Source organism: Mycteria americana, chromosome 10 (genome assembly GCF_035582795.1).
Source record: "Mycteria americana isolate JAX WOST 10 ecotype Jacksonville Zoo and Gardens chromosome 10, USCA_MyAme_1.0, whole genome shotgun sequence".
NCBI classification, from domain to species: Eukaryota; Metazoa; Chordata; class Aves; order Ciconiiformes; family Ciconiidae; genus Mycteria; species Mycteria americana.
The window spans coordinates 10,919,876-10,943,745 of record NC_134374.1 but is presented as its reverse complement, the minus strand read 5'-3'; the positions used below and the strand labels follow the sequence as shown (position 1 = coordinate 10,943,745).

The window sequence follows — 23,870 nt, the reverse complement described above, 5'->3', positions numbered from 1 at the left end:
CAGTCAGCTCAAAACAAACAGAGCAAGAATTCCTGTGTTTCCTTCAATGTTTTTCTTGAAGCTCCTGGGCAGTTCCAACATTAGTGGCAACTACAAGAGCTGGAGAACAAGCTTTAGTGTAACTAAATTCGACACTGTGTGATTTTTTGGTCACCTGTCTCATGTACAGAAAGGGCATTAGGTAGATCCATTTTTGTAAAGTGCTCCACAACCAGAAATGAAACATTAGGAAAGTTCAAACAACTATTCCCTAAATATAAAAACTAATACTACTCAGGTCCTTTTCCCTTTGCAACTCCCATTTTTCTCCAAGCAATTTATTTCTTTGCCCTTTACTTCCACTGTCGCTTATGTCCTTGCTTATTGGCCTATTTTATTTGTGTATACACCAAGCTCCTGCACCACTCTGAGCAGAGCCTTGAATAGCAATGGGAACGGAGCTTGGTGAGTTGGGTAGGAATAAGCATGGAGCAAAGCAATGATGTTTGATGCCCGCTCATGTTTATTAGCAGTTGCAAAATATAACACTACTTCATTCTGGTTGTATTTGGCAACTTAAAATAAAACTTGTTTTTTTAAACAACACTATTACATTTAATTTCCAGGAAGGCAAAAGACTAGTTGGGTTGTTGGGGGGGGGGATTGGTGGGGCAGTGGAGAAGGCTGGATGCGGGGATTTGGAGAGGGGATAATTTCTGAGCTAATTCTCTTTTACACCGAGTTGGGGGTGGGGATTTAATCAATGTAAGTATTAAAAGGAGCTGTGAAACTTGCTGCAGGCAGCGCTACGCTGATCCTTTTTTAGCTTGGTCAATTACTAACTACAAATTTGAACAGCAGTTAATAGGGGTACTTAATCAGCCATGTAGGCTTTGTCTATGCTATGTATTGAAAGTGCCACCTAGTGGAAAATACCACTTTAATGAGAGGCTATTTCTGTGACTGTTTTTAATTCACGAGCGACTACACAGCTATACAAAATGTAGCTGTAGATCACTAGTCACCTATACTGAGACAGGCTGTCATATCCAGGGATATTTTCCCTACTAAAGGGCAGGGGGGGGAAGGCACGCTAGTTCCAGCAGCAACATAAAAAAAAAAAAAAAAAAATCCTTGACACTAGTTAAGAATTGTATCAAAATAATCCACATATAGTCAGTCTGTGGTCAGCAGCTAACTGCCTAATAGTACCTACGGTGCAAAGAACAGAATGTGTTCCTAGAGACCTGTGTTCACAGAGCTCTCAAAACCATTATCTAAGATAAAAGAATTTCACGAGACAGGATTTAGCAGCCCTAATTTAGTTTTGCCATATATTAAAAAAAATAACAGTTTTCTTCTAAATTTCAAAGAGCTGCAGACATGCGAGTTTCCCCCAGCAGAAGAGTGTTAAACATATATACGCAAACACACAAAAACCAGAGTACTGGAATGCCAGATTACATATTACTTAACTCAGCTGGCCACTCAGTTCATACCAAGCACTCATCTCACAGGTTGTGGAGTTTTTGGCAGGGACTCAAAACCTTCTGTTAGGCATCAGGTCTGCTGCTATGTCAGGTATGAACTGACCAAAGTGGGCTTCTTGTCTGTGGGACAAGTTTTCCCTCCTGTTCCTGAGCTGAGGTCCTGCAACAATGGCAACGTGCAAGCAGACTGAGGCAGTGAACAGGGACTTCGGATGTGTTTATACTTTGTTCTGGAAAGCCTACTGAGCAGACCCTTTTGGTTAATTCCTATGTTTGATAGTGAATTATCAGGTTAGGCTGCAAGAATTTCACCACTTTCAATCACATTGCGTAAGTGGCATGACTCACACAGCCCGAGGAGATCCAGCGCCTTGCAAGGTGTTAAAAATTCTAAGCACAGAGCATCCTGAAAACAACAGTTAGGGAAAGAAATATTCTTTTCAGAACTAGCAACGTTTTCAGTGTCCTTATGAGACAGCCATTTACTTTAGCCATCCTAAAGGCTAAACATACGTCAACATGTTAGCCAATTCACTTCACAAGTGATGAAAGAAAGAATTCATGGTTTGCGCTCCTCGTACAGGATCTCTTTTGTGGCATTTATTGAATTCTATCATATCACATGAGGTGATGCGTGTTACTTCTGTTTTACAGATTAATATGGAACACACATTATCTGGTTAGCCCAAGGTAACTGAACAAACTAGTGGCACTGAGAATCATCCATCTCCATGTTCATTCTGCCTCACTTCTACATGTTACTATCTACTCAGATATGTCAGTTCTCTCTTTACACAACAGAAAGCTAAGCAGCACCATCCTGGAAGCTGGTATCATTCTTTTAAGAGCATATGTACCGATTAACAAAGAAAATACACCAGAAACACAGCTACTCCTTAAAAAATACAAGATTAAAATACTACAGTCCTGCTCTTTGTTCTTCACCGTCATCACCTCATAAGACATTTCTACTAGTGTGAAGTGGGTGTGAAATACCAGCATTCTGACTAGATGCCATATTAGATTACATGAGAGGCAATGTGCCAGTGTAACAGAGCCCAGCCCTGGATACTCACACACCGAGCTGTATGTGGCAGCTCAGTACTCCAACTCTACACTGCAGCACATTTTAGACCTTTGAGCACTCTGTTAAACAGAAAATTACTTGTAAAAGTTAACTTTAAGAAGCCTGGCATATTCCATAATAGTATTACTTCAGGTTTCAAAAGAGAGATGTTACAGTTAATTAAATAGCATAGCAAAAATCCCTGCAACATAACCAAAACTCCAAGCCAGGACTCTTCACCAGTTTTGCTGCTTCCTGCATCTGGGCATGTGACAGATACGATTCACGTCACTTAAGGCAGTCGATTCCGTATAGAACAGAACAGACCAAGAACTTCGAAATCTGAATAAGGACGTAGTCACTGAAAAACTTATTTGAAACACCTCCTTGCCATTCAGCCAGCTGACCACTAGCTGTCCCCACTGCTTCACAGGAGTAAAGGATCAGTGTTGGAACCGGAACGAAACGTTCCTCCAAAAATGAGTGCTGCTACTCGCGGGGGGGCGGGGGAAATGAAAGCTCAGAAAAATTAAAACGAGCTACTACAGTTCTGTAAGTCTGTCGGTAAGAAAACGGATGTGTAGGAGAAGGCCTACATCCCAGGACAGTGATGTGGTTACAATCTGAGGCAGATCAGCATGGAAAGCTTAGGATCCATAGATCTGCTAAGATTGTCTCTGTGACATGGCAAAGGAAAGCCCTGGAGACCCATTCATGTTGCAGAATAGGAATAATCAAAGTTGACTGGAGCATTCCAATGTTCCTGCCTAGTCTCTGACCACAGCCATCACATCATCTGCAGTATCTGATAAAACCACCTTAAGAGACGTTTTCCCAACGTCTATCCATGACGTTTATCCATGGGGGATGCTACTTCCTAACCTCAGAATATAGAAACTATTCAGATTTAGAACTGGAAAAATGTATATCAGAGAGGCCATAAGGTGAAGGTGTTTTAGGCTCATCTCAAAACCATAAAGTTCTTTCCTCTCTTGAGAATTCAGGACTCATTTCCATTCATCTTTTGGCTTCTCAACGTCAGCCCAGAATACAGAATTGTCACTATATTTGTTAGATCTACAAGATTCTGGATTTGGTCTCTCCACAAATCAACTTGGAGAAATCTCATTTCATATTGATAATGGTTTGGATTTATTATCACATAATAGATGCTATTAAGAAGGCAGAAAAATATTTTACAAGGCGATTAATTCCACCTTAATTGCTCTTTTATCCTTAATGCTGCTACTGACGAACGATGAAAGACTGCATATGCTTAATAAAATTTATGTTATGAATTTGGATGCTATTTATTGCTTTTTGTTCAGCCTTTGTAAATCAGACTCATTATCTGCTCTATAATATTTGCTCATAAAAAAATCAAAGACAAGGCAACATCATTTCTAACGTACCAGGCCTCCAGTACACCCCTCTAGCCAGTGAAACTGCTAATATGTCATACAAGGGCAGCTGTCACTCAAGTCAACTATTTAGATCAGAATCTACCCTTTTTCTTTGCTACATTACAGTCAAGCAAAGATGAGAAGGGTAGTAAAGGTTGATATTACTATATCCTTCAAAATACAGTTATAGGGAAAACATACTCAGGAAAGAGAGACAGATTCCTGCTTCGTTACTTCAAGCTTCTGCTCTGGAAGGACCTCTCTTCTACTCAGCAACTATCATTCCTGCACGTCAAAACATAATGCACTGAACCAAAATGTTCGCAGAGAGCTTTATTCAGAACAGCAAAATGAAATTCAGAATTGTCAGTGCAGGATTATTAGCAAAATAATATAAGAAGTAAAATGTGAGTTCTAAATTTCACCAAGTTGGAGAGGATGAGTTCAGAATTCAAAATATATTAGCAATTTTCTTTAAAATGGGCTAAAATCCTGCACCAAAACTCCTCTCAGTTTGAAATCTACGATTTAGTTCCAAATTCTGAACTTTACTGTATGTGGTATCAATGTACACAAAAATGTTGGGCACCTGATGTGCCACTAGCTACCTATTGAATGCCTGTGTGAAGTGAACTCTGATTTTTTTTTTTCCATGTATGAATGCACTGTATTAGTGCTTTCTAACAGACTTTAAGCTTTATTCACTAAAATAAGTAGCTCCAAGTACTGTACACATATAGTACTGTGTACAAACACTTTACAGATGTAACAACTGACTGGGGAAACTTCTGAATTTTTTTTCCAGAAGAAGCTTTGACTGAAGAATGGCATATTTATAAAGGACTGGGTATACATATAGACGGATGTCCCCAAGACGACACCTGTTACTAATACATATTCTTGCTAGAAAGTATGAAAAGCAACTCAAATCCAAATCCCTTTCTACTTTGTGTTTGAGAACCTATTTAGTTTTAAATGAACTATATCAGCATGTGATTATTCACACACTCCCAGCAGTTAAAGCACATCTAAGTCTAAAGACTGTGGTTCAACTAATAGGTTAGATTCAAATGATATAAATTTAAAAAACCTGGACTAACTGAAAACAAAATACAGCTTGCTGAAATCAGACTGACTTAGGGTACTTGGGAATCCAAAGCAAGCAGTTTCCTGCTTAGTGGTCACAGTATGTGGCCAGAGGAGTAAAGTATTGTCAGTTTAACAATCATATATTGTAAAGTACTTTCTTTAAGCAGTATGGAACAAGGAAAACAGTCTCCATCCACGTCAATGTATACACATATCAGCTGAAAGCATCAAAAGGTATTTTTATGTCATAATTACTATTTTTTTCCTAATAAACATGAATAAACACTATTTTACCACTTTCAGTAGCTTCACCAACCAAATTATACCATTATGAAAAAATAGATCAAAATGTTTCTCATGTAACAGCGTTGCAGTGGGATAAAGAATGAATGAGTGACTGTAGTCCGGTGTATCCAACATTCCTGAACACTGAAGAAGGGCAGATCAAGATCCAACCTACGCAGTGAGACCCAGCCCTTCTGCAGCATTTGCGCTGTGGGTATAGTAGGTAGCTAAGGCCTGCAGGAAAAGTTTTGTCGAATGAACGTAATTGGAACATTTTCCAGACAGCTGGAGGGCTACAACTAATGCTACTGTAAATGAGCAAATGCTGCTTCTTCCTCTGGCTGATTTATTGGTACACCTGCATTCAGGAGAGGTATAGAAATGCTTAAAAGGACAAGTCTTCAACAGTTTTGAAGAGGAGGAAAGGAAATAGAAATCAAGTTACAACAAAAAGCTGTAAAGAATCTTTCTTTGTAACTATTTCGATACAGTCTGAACTTGAGAGCTACCAAGCAACCACACCGCTCCAGGTGATTGAGAAAGGGAGTGAAACACTCCAGTAAAAAAAAAAAAAAAAGAAAAAAAGGTATATATAGATCATGCTACATTTAAATCCCATTGCATTGGTAACTAGAGACACAGGCTGTCTAGAAACCCCTGATTCTTTATTAGACAATTATGATTTATCTTGCTGATATGGGAGAATTAAGCTGTTCAGATACATGATGTACTGATCACTGACTTCCCTAGACTTGAGGAGTCTATACCAGCAGCTATACTTGGTCATTTTGAATGGCCAGCTGTCACAGATGTGTAAATTGCAACTGAATAAGCTCACATATGCAGGCAGAAGAAACAGTTTCTGCCAGCCTCCCTCCACCCAATGATTTTTAAAACACCTTTCAACAATTATGCCAGCAAAACATCATCCTCCAAAAACTCACAAGAAACAAGATGTAAAAGAGCACGTTTTACAACGTGCACAGTAGGAAAATCTTAAAACACTCAGAGAAGGTAGCCTGTGCTTCTCCACATAGCCCTGAAATTAACAGTCAAAAAAGGTTTTTCCACAACTACAGCTACAAAACATCTTGTGAATACAGCCTAAGGACACCATTTTCTCACAAAAGGAAACAACGGTGTCATCAGGTGTGCGAAGTGATTCTTTCCTCCTGAGAGCCAGGAGGAACCTGTAAGTTTAAATGGTGTTTAAGTGTAAAAGACCTCAAAGAAAAAATACACCTCTGAACAAAGAAAAAACTCATTATACTTTGCACCTGTTTAAGAAAAAAAATCCTTTTAACAAGTTGGTTCATTAATAAAGGTGCAATTAAGTATCACATCATTAAAGGAACAGGAATGAAAACAGAGTAAATTCTCATTAAGAGACAATGCTAAGGTACCTATCTCATTAAAAAAAAAAGAAATCAACACTTTCTCTCCTCGCTCCTGCTTATAGATAATCTCATAGGAATTTGTTACTTACAAACACAGGATTGCTCCTGAAAGTTAGGAAACTGCTTTTTTGAGCTAAAAAGCTAGAATTTGTTCCCATATTTCTAAGAAAAGGTGTTACTTATTGTGAACAAGCACAGCAATGAGAACAGAAAAACCTTTAGGGAAAACTACCACTCATTTCAATATCACAAACAAGACATAAGCATAGGGCAAGTGACAAATTTTGCATTCTCTCAATAACAGATTCTCTTTCTGTTAACATTGTAAGTTAGAATAGAGAAACTTCAATCAGTGTGGCAAGCAGCCAGCTCATGAATAGGCTTGCTAACATCAACAAGACTATTCGTATGAACAAATGCTCAAAATGACTATGAGACTTCTTGTATATCCTTTGTAATGTTAAAATCAGTAGGATTACTGTGGTTTCCAAGTGCTCTCCCACATGGACTAAGAGCTGAAGTCAAGAAGAGTGCTTATGTGAGAAACTATGTAAGAGCTGCAGTTAAAGACTGAACTGGTCCTTTGTCTCCAGTTTGAAAAAAAAAAATAATATAGCACATTCTAACAAAAGAACTACCGGACTAGCAGATACCAGGCTTTAACTATAACCTTGTGCCTAAAGTTAGATTCTGACATGTATTCATCAAGAAAAGTACCACTGTTACTGTGTGAACAGATACTGGTTAACTACGTATGCAACTTTGCTTGAAGACCACGAGATTCCAGACTACATAGAAAAAGTATAGAACCGGGATGGTAATACATAAAGGATCTGTGAGAAAGGAAGCACTAGAACTAGCAGCAAGGTGGGGTTGCCTGCATGGTCAGCCCTTCATTTGAATGCAAATGTAATTTTGGGGCAGGCAGTTATCTGTGACATCAGGCAGGACCTTAGTAAACTGTTACCACCAGCACCTGGTAAAACCATTGTTAATCATGTGTAGTAAAGGGACATCAGGGCTAGCATGAGTCATTTATAGAGCCAGTCAGGGCTAGAAAAGAGAGAGAAAGAAAGAGGAGGGGAAGAGAGATCAAACAAACACTGTGAGGAGCAGGATGTCCCAGCAAGACAAAGCCAGGCTGTGAGCATCATGTATGTGAGTTATCTTTTGGATAAAGAAACCAGCATGTATCCAGGATCTGCAAGGTGCAGCAGCAACAACCTGCCAGTGCAAAACTTTGTGTCCACTCCACCCTATCCAGATTACATGGGATATCATCATGTGCCAACTCTGGACAACCATGGACAGCCTGCGGGAACCTGGGGATCTCACTATGGCCCACAGAGGGAGGACTGGAACGCTTACGGCCCAGGACCTTCCAGCACGGTTGCTGCTGCACAGATCAATGGCTCATCTCCTGGACAGGTCTCCTACAGTTCTGCTGATTACAGCTCCCTCCATCCCGCTGGAGCTGGGGGGTTACCTCCTGTAGATACAATTAATACACAGCAAATCTCTCCCAACAGCCAAAGGCACAGCTCTTATGAATGGATGAGGAAAACAGTGCAATCCACTTCTACAGGTATGAGGGCACGGAGGTTTTATGCTGAGAAGATATTTCACTTTTTTTTCCAGTTGTTGGGGTTTTTTTTGCCATGTTCCCTGTTTAGAGGGAAGCGTACAGTTTAACAAAGAAAGATCCTAATTACTCTGAAGGATCCTATTGCTAGCAGTTAAATATTGGTTGGACTATTGGATGCTGATTTTGATCAGCTGACTATTTCTTGTATTTCCTTCCTGACCTTTAATGCTGAAGCAAATGAATAGCAATGTCCTTTGACAGTGAAGTATTTTCACTTCAGATATGTTAAAAAAATTTGTGATATCAAATAATTGCTTTTAATAGGAGTCCTATAGATTGGAATGAAGCAGCATGTCTGCAGAAAGAAATCACGATGAAAGTATTGTATTTCACCACCACCTATACTTTGCTTATTTTCCTCAAGTTTTAGAGTACATATGAAAAGTTCAAGCCAAATATATACAGTAGGGGGGCTGGAAATAAGGCTTTGTATTAGAAACAGCCTCTCTAAACCTCAGAACACTGAAATGAAATGAGATCTGCAAGATCAAACAATGAGTCAATGCTTTAAAAAAAGGAATGATAAGGAAAGGCTTGCTTCACTTTGTAGTAGTAGCTCTCAGAATATGCAGGAATACAAAGATCCATGGTAACACAATCAGTTAATACAGTGACAGATCAGTCTCTGATGCATAATAGTCAATGAGTACAAAACAATTCTTCAATCATATTTAAGCGGTAAAAATAGGTCATGAAGCATGAGGAAAAGGTTTGATTGTGATGAGGAACAATAGAAAAAAATATAAATATTGAGCATCCCTAAAACAAAAATCTGTACCTTGTATGAATAGAAAAAAAAAATTATGAAACAAGAAAGAGGAGAAGGAAAAGAAAAAGAGGAAAAACTGCCTGAAAAGAACAGAGGCACAATCCGCTATATTGCAGTATTTGATCCTCCGAGGTGCTGAGCAGCTTTGACATGCACTGAGATCAGTAGAAATTAAGGATGCCCAATACCTCCCCTAAAGAGATGCTCACAGTATTTCAATGTTGCATCCCAGGAAAGTTCCTTTCCTTTCAGCCCTTCATCCCAGCTCTGTTCCACACATGCCTGTAAATAGTTTTCAAAGCAAGTACTGAATCAATCTCTGATGGGAAAGTAATTACTTAAAACATACTTTAGAAAAATGAAAGCAACTATATAGAAAAATTGTCTTTATTAAAATAATGCATCTAATTTATACGTACAGAGTCATCCTCACTCCTGCTGAACACAACTTTAGTTCATAGGGAGTCCACAGAAGTCAACAGGACTATCAGAGTAGGTTGTTACTCTGGGTGAATAAGAATTTTGGGGGAAAAAAAAAAAAAAAGTAGAAAGTAGTTGGGTTTTTTAAAATCATATTTGTTCTTCACTGAATACCACCCAAGAAAAAACAAAAGAGGGCCGGTCTTGCTAAAACTTACAGCTTACTTTTGAGTAGTCCTTACAAGGGCAATTAAATTGCTCACAAACTATATGATTTACAGATGGCAGAATACTTGCTCAAAAAACCTTCTCATCTCTTCTTTACCTACCTGCGTCTTGCTCCTGTGGATTTAAATTGCAGCCTCTCTGAGAGAAAGACCTGATTTGATCTGTGTGTGCTGTCCCTTTTATAGTGGGGACACTGTGAGATAGAGAGAGATATAATAGACAATAACATTCTAACTGCCTGCTCAAGAAGCATGCTTAGTGCTTTCTAACCTTTCAAATTTCAAGCCTGCAAGGGTCAGATCATTCACAGGAGGTGTTGGGAGTCTCCCCATTCTGGAATGGTCCAGTAAGATATTGAGCACTTCATCTCAAGAAGAACTGAAGAAATCAGTGTGTCATGGGAGCATATCCTCCCAAACGCCCATGGGCCAGTGTAAGGCCCTCTGAAGTTAGTGGGAGCCTATCCATTCATTTAATAGGTACTGGGTCGGGCTTTAGGGAAAAATCCAGATAAGTGATTCTCCTGCTGCTTCTTCCCTTCTTATTTTTTTGCTAGGCCAGGAATACTCAGTGCCAATAGATCTGCTTCACTGGAGCTGGCTCCTTTTTCTTCATTCACTCCTTTTCCTTTGTTTAAAAGCAAGGGCACTTCTGGTTTTCCCCGTTTTCAAAAAAATTAAATAATTTTTAAAAATTTGCCCTAACAGCAATGTCAGATCTAGCAATGCACTTAAGTGACGTTGGTTCTGAGCATGCAAGTGTTGCAAGTGACTTCAAATGTGCAACTAGGCTAATTGCAAGTACCAATGTTGTTTGCTGGATCATGATCAAAATCCTCAGCGTTTTCTTAGATGGACTCCATTGCTTTTTACATCCTTAGAGCTGTATGCATATATTGAGCTTTACCCTTTGGCCTCTTTGCAAAACCTTTAGGAATTTCAGTAGAGGTTTTGTATAGGCAAGAGTGAAGGAATCACACCTATTATTTATTAGCTTTCCTTATTTCCTGTGAAATAGATATGAGCCACTATTCTTAAAGATGGAAACACTGAGGACTTACCTGAAGTAATCAGAATGGAAATTAATTAGACAAATTAATTTTATTATTTGTTCATTACTTGTTGCAAAATACTAGTTATCAATAATAACATTATTTCACTATGGAAACAATAATTATTAAGGCAAGTGATTTTTGCAAGATATTCTTGAAAGTGTGCAAGAAATGGTCCTGTAATCTTATCCCTTTAAGACTGGGAGAGATTCTTTCTGAAGGTTTACTTACATTGAGTAGTCTGACTTGTAACAGCTACAGAAACAAGGCCCAGCATCAATGACATTTCCATCTCCAGAGATTTCATGGCTAGCTTCTCTTATTGGTGCTTTGTGGCCTCATGATCTGACAGATGACAAACAAAACATTTTATTGAAATTTCTACCACTGCCTCATGCCCTACAGGTCTTTTGATACCCTGTTATCTACAGAACGAACTTGGAACAAAAGAAGGAATTATTTCAAGTCTTACTCTGTAACTTTAAAACCAACATCCAATATAAAACCATGTCTTCAGCTGGTGTTAAGAGAAGTTTATGAGGTTATGCTACTTGAAACCAGGGGAAGATCTCAGTATTTAATGCAAGACTATCATCCTGGTCTAGTGTTACTGGAATGCATTTCCCGCAGAACAGACCTAATAAGACTTTCATCCATCATCCTCTCTCTGGTTGAAGGATGGCTGGATGTCTCTCCCTGCAGCTTTGGAAATGGAGGGATTGGGACTTGATCCTAAATGCAGTGCACGTAGGATCCAATGCCTAGTCACTGCGTTCTTGAGGGTGTTCAGGATACAGGAGAAAGCAAATGTGTTTCGACTCAGAACACTTGAAGGAAGAAACACTGATTACTTAGTATTTTCAACCAAGAACACTGATTGAAAAAGACCTTTCTCTAACCCTTATACTGCTCCTGTCCCCTCGGCTAAACCACCACTTTGAAAGGGCGAACAAAGCCAAGGCAACTAGCAATTGTAACACAGGACAAAAAGCCACAACAACTAGGGATTTGAGGTGGCAATTCCACTCACACACGAAGCATAATTACAGGCAAATTCTTTGATGGAAAGTAGAATAAAACCACCTTCAAACAAGTTACAAATCTCCTCCTGTTGATTTCAATATTTTTATGGAGGAATGCAATCACTCACACAGGAGTAGACTTTACTTTTTGCCTTTGTGAGAAAACAACATATACCTGTGGTAAAACTGTGCCCAAAACAATGAGTTTGAACAGTTAACTACCAGGCAGTTGCAGCAGCAATGAGAATTTGTTCACAAAGCTGAAAGTACATCTTAAGATCTGCACTTACATTACCATAAAACAGGGAGGGAACAAGCTTTGAAACAGAGGTAAGCTTATTATGAGCAGAGACTTTTCCCATAGATGACAACTCTCCTATCATTCTTGTTCAATAGAAATTTACTCTGAAGACATAAAGACAGTTTTTGTGATGATGATGACAAGAGGTGCTGATAGCATCATTACCAAATGCACTGTAAATGTATAGCAACTAGTCTTTGAAGGAAGAAGTTATAGTCCCTCAAATCTAAGGAAGAGAAACAAGTCTCTTAAGGAGCCATTCCTGCAAAATGCTGAATGCCTAAAGAACATACAACACTTGGAAAAAAATTCAGTTAATCACTTGCTTTTTAGTCTCTACAGTCATTGGCAATGGGATTTCCCCTAATCTTGCCCCTTAGAAATCCACCTACATTTTCTGCAGGCTGGGTTCTTCTGCCAAACAAAATCCATACAGGGCGGTCTGTCCAATCATTGTTTAAAGGTGATAAAAGTGACTCTGCTTTGGATTCAATTACTTCTCTATGATGAAGATGAACAGAAAAGTTTATACTAGCAAAGTGAAGGACAGAATTTGGCCAATGAGCTTTATTACAGAATAGCAGAACATATCCAAAACTGAAAACATTAGCATTTTAAATAGAAGTTCAACAGAACAGAAGGGAAAATTCTTCAAGTCTGTTGAAAGGTTCCAATTCTATGATCCTATTCTGTTCTTTTCGGCATGAGTCATTTGAACATGTATAACAGAAACAAATGATCAAGACCCAGCAGAAAATACAAACACAGAATTTCACCATGTTTCACAAACCTTTATGCATCCAACTTTGCAATAATGAATAGTCCTACTCATCACACTAAGACTTCTGGCAGGAATATTATTACTCACATTATACAGGATTGGATCCATGTAACATTTTCTAATACAATGGCAGTGTTTGTTTCACAACTTCAATTAAGTCAGTGAAATTACACTAGGGAGATTTTGCCCCTTTCTTTTCCTACACTTTTAAAGTGCATAAATATTTAGAGATAGTCCCAAAACAAAACTCTGGGGCCTGATATCTGACAGTCTGTATCTTTCTAAACTCAAAAACTAACACTAATCTCTCTCTTAATACTGAGCTAACATAAAGTTGCAGATTTGAACTGAGCATATCTTCAGGCCAGAAAGCTGTTTCACATTTTGAGCTGACTTAAGCTAACTTCCAGTCATCAAGTACAGACATTAGCTCCCTCTGAAAAAATGGTAAACTATGGAATCCAGATTACAATGCTTTGTAAGTAATACGACAGTAATCCGACATTATTCTATACTATGACATCTTCTGTCTAAAGTAGGTAGCTTCTGGATTTTATGAATGATGCCAATTTCAGCAGATGAAGACTATTCTTGAAAAGTTAAGAGAGGAGGCACTGAAAAAGGGGCCAGAGCTAGTTCTAATGCTAATTTATTTTGCTTTGTAAACTAGTTGTGAGGTCCGATGGTGAGGGTTTTTTTCCTTTCCTGGGCTACATTGTCTGAGGTTTTGAGGCCTATCTGTCATATTGAGGCAACAGACCCTTTCAACACTTCTCTTTGCTTTGATATGCAGTCTTGTCTCTTCCTTCTCCCTCTTTTCTTCAGGAGTTATATTGCCGGAAAGGGTGATGATTTTCACAGCAAATAAAGAGGCCTTCTCCTAGCTTTATTGTCTTCAGAAGAAATACTCTGTGAATTTTATGACCAATGGGAAAGCTGTTCCCTTCCCCCCACTCAAAACTTGGCCAGTCACAAAAATTGCTAGACTGGGTGTGATAGAACAGGATTGTTAAACTGTGTCTCATGAAAAGTTTCCTAAGTCCGAAATGTCTTATTTCTTGTTACTCCAAAGGCACTCTTCAGTATTCGCTATTTGCAAAATAGGTTTTTGACAAAACTCGCTGTTCTTAAATAGCTCATTAAAACCAGGAAATCCACTCCCCCCAACACAAAGGCAGTCATACTGCAAAGGTGGTTGCTTCAAAGCTCTTTTGTTTCATTTTTCTTCTACCCAACTACTAACAACCTCTCCAACCACTTGCAATTCTGTAGTATAACTGTCCACGACAGAATACATTTCCAATAAAACTTACACTATATTGATGATTAAAACGATAATCTGTCACTAATAAAAGATTAATTAAGATTGTAGAAAGTTAAATGGTGGTAATTTCACTCACCTAAGTGAGTAAAATAAGCAGGATTTGACTAAAGAATTGGATTAAAATATTAACTTTTATCATTGCATCATTAAATTCTGCCATTATCTCCTAAAGAAGTCTGAGAAGTGAAGAACATCCTTCTGCTGTCTCTGGGGTGAATCCATTAGTCCTACCTCAAATTTTATTCAGGTAATACTTCTCCTTGAAATAAAATGCATCACTGTAAATAAATCAGTAGAAGGTCTGCAAGATTTGGCTCAGAATGCAGTAGAGTGGATCTATTCCATCTAACAGATGGAATTTAGAGGCTAAAGTCCCAAACTGTTTAGCAGTAGGTTTTGTTGCTGCTGTTTGTTAACTTTGGCAAATAAAAGAAAAGTGTGCTTTGCCTTTGAAAGAAAATGCCATATGCAGACTAATTCCAACCCAGCATCCAACAAAGGCATTAGGAAGACTCTCACTGACATCAATGAGAATCTGGGTAAAGGCCTAACAGACTAAAACATGACTCTGCCAGAACTAAAAGTATCCTCTCAGAAGACCTCATAATGGCAGATCTCAGCTCCCATTGTCTGTTGTCTCTCACAGAGGGTATCACTCTACACAAAAAAGCAAATTATTAAAGACAAGATTTATGTGACAAATCATAGAGAATTTTTCTCAGATTGTTGACAACTGTTAGGAAGGAAATGTTCTCCTTTTGCTTTTTAAATTATTCTCTTAACTTACTTTAAAGAAAGAAATTAGGTGTGAAAGCTCCCAATCTTCCTTCAAAAAGAAACCAGATATTATCATTCCTACTAAAAATAAACTGAAAGGTACTCATATGAAAAGAAAAGATTGTATGGAAGAAAGTTCTATTTTCCTCATACATTTAATTTCTTCTTCAGTTTAAAAAGCAAAAAACCCAATCCTCTCCTACTCAGATAATAAGGGTTTAGGCACTTAAAACCAGAAACAGGAAGGTTTATCTTCAAGTTTACCACCTTGTTTTGGCAACAGAAGAACATTTGATATTTGTCTATGGCTTCTGAATGAGAATAGAGTTCAAGATAAGATCACCTTGTTGCTCTTTTGTGTACTCCAATTTAACAACACAAAGGAGACTAAGGAAACATTTTAAACATTTTGTCCCATAGAATGACCCCAAATTCTCATTTAAAGAGGAAAAAAAACCTAACCAAACCACCAGCTAGAGAGATCAAAAGTTTAAAAATATCAAGTGAGGCATTAAAGCACCACAGGTGACCATATGTTAAACAAACAATTTACACTTCGAATGAATGAAAACAAATGTCCTAGTATTTATGTGGACTGAATTGGATAACTGCTGTTCTTTAGAGACTCTAAAATTCTTACCATAATGTTGTAAAATTAACAGCACTTTTCACTTGATTATCAGTGTAAACATAATGGGGCTAATTCTGTTTTCACTACAGTTTTGCAAGGATAGAAATGCTACTGAAATGAGAATGTCCTATATACCCACCCCAGCCAAGCACAGCACAGCAGAACCTTCACAAGGAAGTTAACAGGTTTGAGTCAAAGTGGTTTTGGCTGCATGGATTGAGCAGAAACCCTAGCGTAAGGAACAAACACAAACGTGCACGCACCTATTTTCCCTATTGAAATATTCCAAGCAAACAGGCTCATGGCCTCAAGACAGTTAGAAAATGCCCATAGCATTGTAAACTCACTATTAATGCACAGTGCTTTCCCAGGGTTGAACACCAAGGAGCATGGAAGCCGAAGGATCAAATTCTGATGTAGACCTTGTTGTACAAGCCTGGGAAGAGTCCTAGAGAAACCTTGTCATGTAGGGCGAACAAGTTATTATCCACACCCAGAGGTGTAACAATATTTGTTTACAGCATTGCACTGACCAGGACTTCGAGCGCTAGACAACTCTGTATCTAGGATCTATACAAACAGTACAAAAAGGATCAGAGCCTGAAGAACCTTCTAATGCAAACAATACCCTGGCGAGCCAAAAATTCTTACAAGTAGCAAAGTACTGACTGTTAAATGCTGGTAGAGAAAAAAGTGATAAGGCTCTCAAGCCATTACCATACAGTGTATACAGCAAGTGGAAGGCAATGTTAACTTTAAATATGTTCAGCTATTAAAACAAAGAGACATTACATTTCCCTCCACAGATAGGGAAAAACAACATTAACCTGTGAAACTAAATGATGAATTAAGGGATAAAGTACTTCCAAGATCCTGCTATAGTTCTGTACTCTGAATTCTGATCTTTGGGTGCTACTTAAACTTCAAAAGCAGGGGGAGTTGGAAGGAGGGGCTGGGGAGAAATCAGGCCTTTGATACCACTGATACGTGAAACCTCCAGCTATTCTCTCCTGCAGGGGGGAAAGCTGGTTGCTGTGGGGCAGTGTGCCATGGTGACCTACTCGGAGACTGAAATTTTACCAACTCACTGGCTGAAAAGCTATTTCAGTCCTCTCCATTCAAAATCAACTGCTTTTATTAGGAGTGCACTTATTATGAGTTTGAGGAACCTGTTTTTGGAGAATTAGGCATCTACATGTTCTTTTCAGAAAAAAAACTGTAAGCAAACATGAGCTGTTGTATGCAGCTACATCTGCAGCAACAGCAGACTGTTAGAGGCAGCAAGCCACAATATGCCTTGAGTTTCATGCATCATCTGAGAGAACCTGAACCTAAGGGGGCTGTTCTACTGTAGTGACCACTAAGGACACAAAGATTCATGACCTACAGTACCACAGTGGAACACACTGCAAAAAAATACCAACTAAAAATAGATTCCCTATCCCAGACAATTTACAGTCTAAATAGAAACATCTGAAGAAGTGTCCATATAAATATAGACAGACAAGGAAGCATAAAAAAAAAATGGTAAGACTGTGGTTAGTGAACATGGTAACACTGGTCTTAACACAACACTGATCAAATCTTTAAAAAATATAGGAAGACCTTAGGCTAGGGCTCAGGGGCCTTGGTTTTAAGCAGGTATTGATCTCTGATCTATTGATTACCTAATCTGAACATTAACAACAGAGGAAAGGTGGGTGAGAAAGGAAGCATCAGTAGCCTTTCCCTTTCTCAATTCTTTCACTACTGCCAACACATTCTGGCCTCAGAAATTATCCTGTATGGAATCCATAAAGTTTCAGCTCCTTGCATCTGTGTTCACTGGCTCATTCCATTTGCCATTACCTTTTAACGACCCGGATACTGCTGAGCCATGTCTGCTTCATTCAGCTGTACCCACAGCTGAAAGCATACAGCAGTTGCTGCTTGCAAAAGAACAGATGCTGTAGTTCTACCATTGTTCAATGTCCTTTGTAAAGTATTATTGCTTTCTTTTTCTCTTTTTTATTAACTGTCACCTGAAAATCTAAGTTACTATTCCCTGTGCTGTTATCAAGTCATGGATAGACTGTGCCAGACTTGAAGGTAAAACACAACCTCCAAGTTGCACTAATAATCACAATACTATATTAATTTTTCTAGCAACAGGAAGCGAGAAACTTTGGAAGCTCTCAGTCTTTTCTATGCAGTAAAATATCCCTCACAATTTCCCTCTGAAACAGGTAGCAGTGTATCAGCTTTAGGGACAGAGAAACAGAGCAATTCAACACCAGGCAGGAAGCCTGCATCAGAGTTGGGAACAGAACCCAGGTTTCCTGGCTCCTTGTTCTTAACAAGAACGCCATCCCTTTCCCAAATGATAACACAAGGGTGATAAGGAATATGAAGGGCCAGTTTATCATCTATTTACTAAGGGGCAAACCCAAAATCTGATGGTACGAACCTCTTGTGTTGTAAATCAAGACCGAGTCCACTGCAGTCAAGGGAGTTACTCTGGGTAAGTGCATAGAGAATCAGGCCTAAAATACCCACAAACATATTTTCAAATGTAAAGCCAGATATTTTGTGTTACTAAAGTTAAAAAATTCTAGCTTGAAGCAATGTGTTCTTCTTTCAAAACAGGTAAAACAAGAACAAGAGAGAAGTACCGAGTGGTTTACACAGATCATCAGAGATTAGAATTAGAGAAGGAATTTCATTACAACAGATACATTACAATCAGGAGGAAGTCTGAACTTGCTGCAAACCTAAGACTTTCCGAGAGACAGGTAGAGTATGGATCACCCATTCAGGATTTCCTTTGAATTTGTTATTGCTGATGAGGACAGAACCATACTGGTTAAGAACACAAAAATGCTAATGCCTCTAATAACCAAACAATGCAACTGGGTTCCCTTTGCAGTGTTAGAAACTCAAACTATCCAGCTGAATGGCCTGACAGCCCTGTTTGTGCTCATTTCTAAATATCCCATCAGCAATACTTCGGCTCTCATAATGACTTCAGAGAGCTGTGCAACAACACAGAAAAAGCAAACACCAGTCTTACATACAGTCCTGTTCTGAGAAAGAAGAGTTTAAAAATATCAACAAAATCCCGCCTGGATTTCTCTCTGTTTTACTGGGGTAGCAGTAGCAGGGAGAAATTTTTGCTGAAATTTTTAAAGCGGAAGTCCTGGTTCTGCTGAAGTCAATGGGAATTCTATAACCAATTTCAACAAGGTCAGTCTTAGCAGAGAATGGAAGCGATGAGCTCAAGTATGTTCAGGACACTTGAAGGTATTTGTTTCTTTGGCTGCCTTTTACCTTTTGTTAAAGATTTCCTACATACTTTCTATTCCTTTCTCCTGCCCCTATTCCTCCCACCCCCTCCAAATTCCACTTCTATTCCCACAACGGTAATCAAAACACAATCCTTTCCGGCCAAAAGATATATACCATTTGCTCTGGACCCACTCTGTGCCACGCTCTTCAATCACGCAATTGCAACGCCTGTGCCACCCCCTACCAAAGCAAAGCAGGTACGGGGCCTCTGGCTCTCAAGCACTTCAGCTGCCTCATGCAAACAGCCAAGATCAGATGCCAAGCCAGATCTCCCACAAGGACACTCACAACATGGGCTGAGCGTATGTTTGGTCCCATTTTACTTGGGAGTTTTTCTTGATGCAGTACACTGAAGTAAGCAGCGAAACAGAAAATTAAAAGCTTTACTGAAGGATCCCCCTGAATAGATTTCAGGACACAATATGCTCATTTGCTGCCTTTTCTATTTGCAAACTATCACAGCACTGTTTTCTCAGTCAGCTATTATTCAGTATCATTCACTGAAGATTATGCCGGATTCCCCATTGCTTTATGGGCTCTACTGAGCAGGGATAGTCCAAAATCCACCTAGTTGTAGCACTGTTCATCCAACTTGAACTTTTTTTACACAGCACACACTGAAAGAGCTGAAACTGAGAAGCAAATTCACAGAAATTGAGAAGCGAATACCCATTGTGCAAATATTTCTCAATCTGCTGCTGAATGCAAGTATTTAATTATTGAAAATTAAAATTACTTCAACCGGGTACAAAAAATACACTATGTGACGTTTTGCTGGCTGTTAAAACCTTAATAACTTGACCTCATTATGCTGAATTTAAAAATTATGGCCCTGCTTCTGTAAACAACCAACAATATTTACTTGAAACTTCCTAGTTCAGTGATAATTCCCGATAAACCTTTTTGTTAGTATATTTGAAGTAGTGATACAAAAAAAGACGTGATACATTTCTTTGATGTATATCGGAGAAACACGGCAACAGTTTTTGCAGTATTTGCTGCTCTTCATCACCAATATATGTCATGAACAAAATTAATTCCAGTGCATAAAGCCTACATCTCTGAAGTCACTTTTGAAAATATAAGAGTAAGAAAGAAGTACTTGATCTATACTCCCACTACTACCCTTTCATACAAATTAACCCCATCATATGAATATGACTGAATACACACTGTCCTATCCCAAGTTCCACTGCACTCAGCCTAAAACCTGAAATGATTTTCTGGAAAAGTTTTTTTCCTGGCTCTGCCAAAATCCCATCCAGGACACTGGGAGGAATATCTCAAGACAAAAGGACAAAGAACAATTGTTTAAACAAGGAAGGAAAGATGTAATATCTAATGAAGGAAAAAAAGACAAAACGAAGCATTGCTAATATAGGCAGGATACAGAAATAAAGGAGATGACAAGGACAAGAAAGAAGAAGGTTAGACTTCAGGGAAAGAGTTACTCACACAACAACAGTGAAAAAAAAATCCTGAAAGGAAGGAGGGCAACAGGTGAAGAAAAAGTCAGACAGATGCAACCAACCATGTTAGCTTTTAGTCTAAGATTACAGATCTGTATTTACTTGTAGTTATTTGATAATTGGCATACAACCTTGAAGCGCCTACTAAAATTCTCACTGGATCACTGCTGCAGATCTGCATCCCTAGTTTAATAACAAACCAGAACAAAAACCTAAATTCAAAGGCAGGTAAGAACATTGAAGCCAGAGGGTAATTCTGAAACAGATGTTAGTTTGGTTTTTAGACTGTTTCATCTTTCTCTGCATTTTGGCAAATGCATGGGTGAAATTCGATTACCTCAGCACAATCAGAATGCAAGAGATCTGAGAGTATTTGAGACTGGTTTAATTTTAATGGAATGTAATTAAGTACGGAAATGATATTCCAGAATCTAAGACAACAAAATGAACTGCCAAATGTCTCAGATGATAGCCTGGGACTTAAGAGACCTAGTTCAAATTTCCACAAGCTTTGTGTGTATGCGAATTCTTCAATTGTGAAATGGGAATAATCAGGCCTCAAGGATAAGTACACCGAGATTGTCACAGAGGCCCCTTAAGATGTTTTGTGGGACTTCACCACTGCTTTTCTTTTAAAACACAACCTAGTAGCCACAGATGTTATCACCTCTTACTGTTTTACCCCCTTTCTGATCATCATTCTCTTTCCCTTTCTAGCTTCTAGCAGAGGATAACTAAATAAATCAGTAATTCTCAGCAAACCATTGATTTTTCTTTGGGTTATAGAAAGTGGTGACAAACGTGTTTCCTTTGCCATCTGAACACCAACAAGAAACCACAACATATCTGAATGAGGTAGCTTGACTCATTACACTGACTAGACATAATACAGAGCCACTTCCAAGGATAAATAGCTAGCGTGCGCTGCTTTAAATCCAACATTGGGGATTCACATCCAAAGACTTGTCAGTTGCCATAGAACATTCACCCTTTCACACCTGAATAAGTTCTGCTGTATTTTCAACTGACCATTACTCATCAGCTTCATCTCATGTCCTCACCTGTTCCATCCTAACCAAAACCCATACAGTCTTCAACAGTTTCTTCACTTCTTCCCAAAGATGACTGCATTTCTGTGACAGAACAATGACTATGGCATAAAGCAGTGGACTGGGTGGGAAGCAGCAGCAGATTCTGGCTCCATCTACAAATGCCATAAAAGGCACTTAGCTATTAAGGCACCACTTATACAATATTTTGAAGCAATGTTGTGTACCAAGAGTAGTGCACTGGTGAAATTCTGCTCAGAAGTGTATTTCCATTGGCTTACACATTGCCAATGTGTAAGCCATCCCAACAGGATGTTGGGATGTGCAGCGTCCCAACAGGAAAGCTTTTGTGCCTCAGTTTATAGGCCAGTAAAAGGTTTTGACTTGCTCTGACTAGGGCGTATACTTTTCAATGTAAAGATACTCTCAGATTCTTTTGGCCATCACTATCACACATGAGATTCTGTTCTGTTAGATTTTGTACCAAAAAAAAAAAAAAAAAATCAAAGTTCATTCCATAAAGAAATACCTCCTAAAAATAAAACTAATACTGAAAAACTCTTTTTATCAAACTATTAATAAATATTTTATTATTTTATTACCAGATAGGAAAGATTACCTGTACAAAAAAAAAAGCAAACAGCACTGCTGTCTCAAGTTTGCTGCTGCCTTTCTCACTGGTCCTCATGCAACTGATTTTACCTATGACCCTGGACTGTATACCTAAAGGACCACATTGCATTCTATTAGCAACTGAAAAAAATTTTCCTCTGCTCCTCTGCAGGTGAAAATCTGGTTCCAGAATCGCAGAGCCAAAGAAAGAAAATTAATGAAGAAGAAAATGACTCATTTTGATGGCAGCAATCTTGGCTCTATGCAGAGTGACTCTGGCTCAGGGAGCCCGATGCCAGTTCCTGACCAACAGACTCATTCAGAAATGTCCAGTTCTTTATTCCCACCTCCACCTCCACCACCTCCGCTTCCCATGAATGGTTTGCAGCACAGCGGGAACCTGCAGCAGGTAGTGGCCTCTCAGTAAGGCTGCCTGAAGAGCTACTGCATAATGAACACTATAAACTACCAGTACATGGAGCACTACAGTATGAAAGCGAGAGGACAGCTGTAGCTGTTTTGCAGGAGTCCCCAGCATGACACAGTTCTGTGCACATAAGCTTCAAGTACAGTAAACCAAGAGCGACTTGCCAGGTCTGCAGGATAGCGCAAGTTCCCAAGGGCAATGGAACTGCTGTGTGCCAGGAGTCCTAGTTGCAGGGAGCCTCTGCAAGAGGATGCCATGCCGAGTCTGTGCCACAAGGCAAGCATCCCTCCAGCCATGCAGCAGGTGGGTAGGCACTGGGAGGGAGGAGAGCTGAGGATCAGATACGGCCACTTGTTACAGTACACTGCAGAGAAAAAAAAAAAAGCACAAAATGGGCCATAGGCAATACAACATTGCTGAGGCGGTAACGGCAGCTGTACGCAAGTGCTCTGTCTGGCCCTCGTCCCTAGGTAAAGAGTATATTCCTTCTCCTTTGATCTCCACAGAGGTTCCATGTACTAATCTCACTTTCATGGACTTTACACGTGGATCTTGATAAATGAAAACCTGGCTTATATGTTTTGACCCACTTGATGGAAAGCCTGGGTCATGGTGGTTGCACTCACTACATGTTAAGGGTAAAGGTCAGGGATGAGCTTTTTGGAATTTTTTTGGTTTTGACAGGTATGATTTCCAACGCTCCATACACTGGTATAAACACGCACTCTTCAATCTTACCATGAATGTTTTGAAAGCATTCTGGAATTGTGAATCTTGGCCCAAGTTCATTTTTGACAGAAGAAAAATCATGTCAGACTCATTTTGTATCCTAAAAGAAAGAGCACGGGGCGGGGGGTAATCCTTTCAAGAAGTGTAGGTATTTTAAAAAGTGACTGCATTTCATAGCCCATGGATAAAGATGCAATAATTGCATTCAACTAATTTTAAATTTGGTCCAGCTTTCAGAGCTATTGTGACACTAAAAAATCTCAGAAGCCAAATTAATGGAAGACAAAGCAAACAAGTATTTCACTTAAATATAAGCTCTCGGCATTGTTTAAGTGGGGTCTCAACTCCCGAAGTGCTGATCTCTTCCATACTAAGCAGAATTTGGTACGTAATCAGTACTTAAGAATAATCCGGATACTTCCTAAGATGACTAACAATTGCATGTGCATAACTTGTCTGCAAAATTTTTAAAGCATGCAAGTGATTTGGGAATTTATACCCTCATTGTCAAAAGCAATTTAGAAATTTAGGATGCCTATCCTCACTAATTTTCATCAAGGTGTCCTCCTAAATATCTCTGTCACTGTTGCAAATAAGACTTA

The 23,870-nt window shown here is 39.0% G+C and overlaps 1 protein-coding gene and 1 long non-coding RNA gene across 2 annotated transcripts in view; one reads left to right on the top strand and one right to left on the bottom strand.

Moving 5' to 3' along the window:
- The window catches only part of LOC142415092 (uncharacterized), a 99,058-nt gene extending 87,967 nt beyond the window's left edge, over nt 1–11,091 (bottom strand). Inside the window, exon 1 of the long non-coding RNA XR_012777288.1 lies at nt 11,054–11,091. This is a non-coding gene — a long non-coding RNA (uncharacterized LOC142415092). The remainder of the gene's footprint in view (nt 1–11,053) is intronic.
- Nucleotides 7,862–22,539, top strand: LOC142415090 (homeobox protein CDX-1-like). Its single transcript, XM_075513090.1, has 3 exons — nt 7,862–8,294; nt 18,284–18,429; nt 22,285–22,539. The coding sequence occupies exons 1-3, from the start codon at nt 7,862–7,864 to the stop codon at nt 22,537–22,539; spliced, it is 834 nt and encodes a 277-aa protein (XP_075369205.1).
- Nucleotides 22,540–23,870: the final 1,331 nt, after the last annotated feature.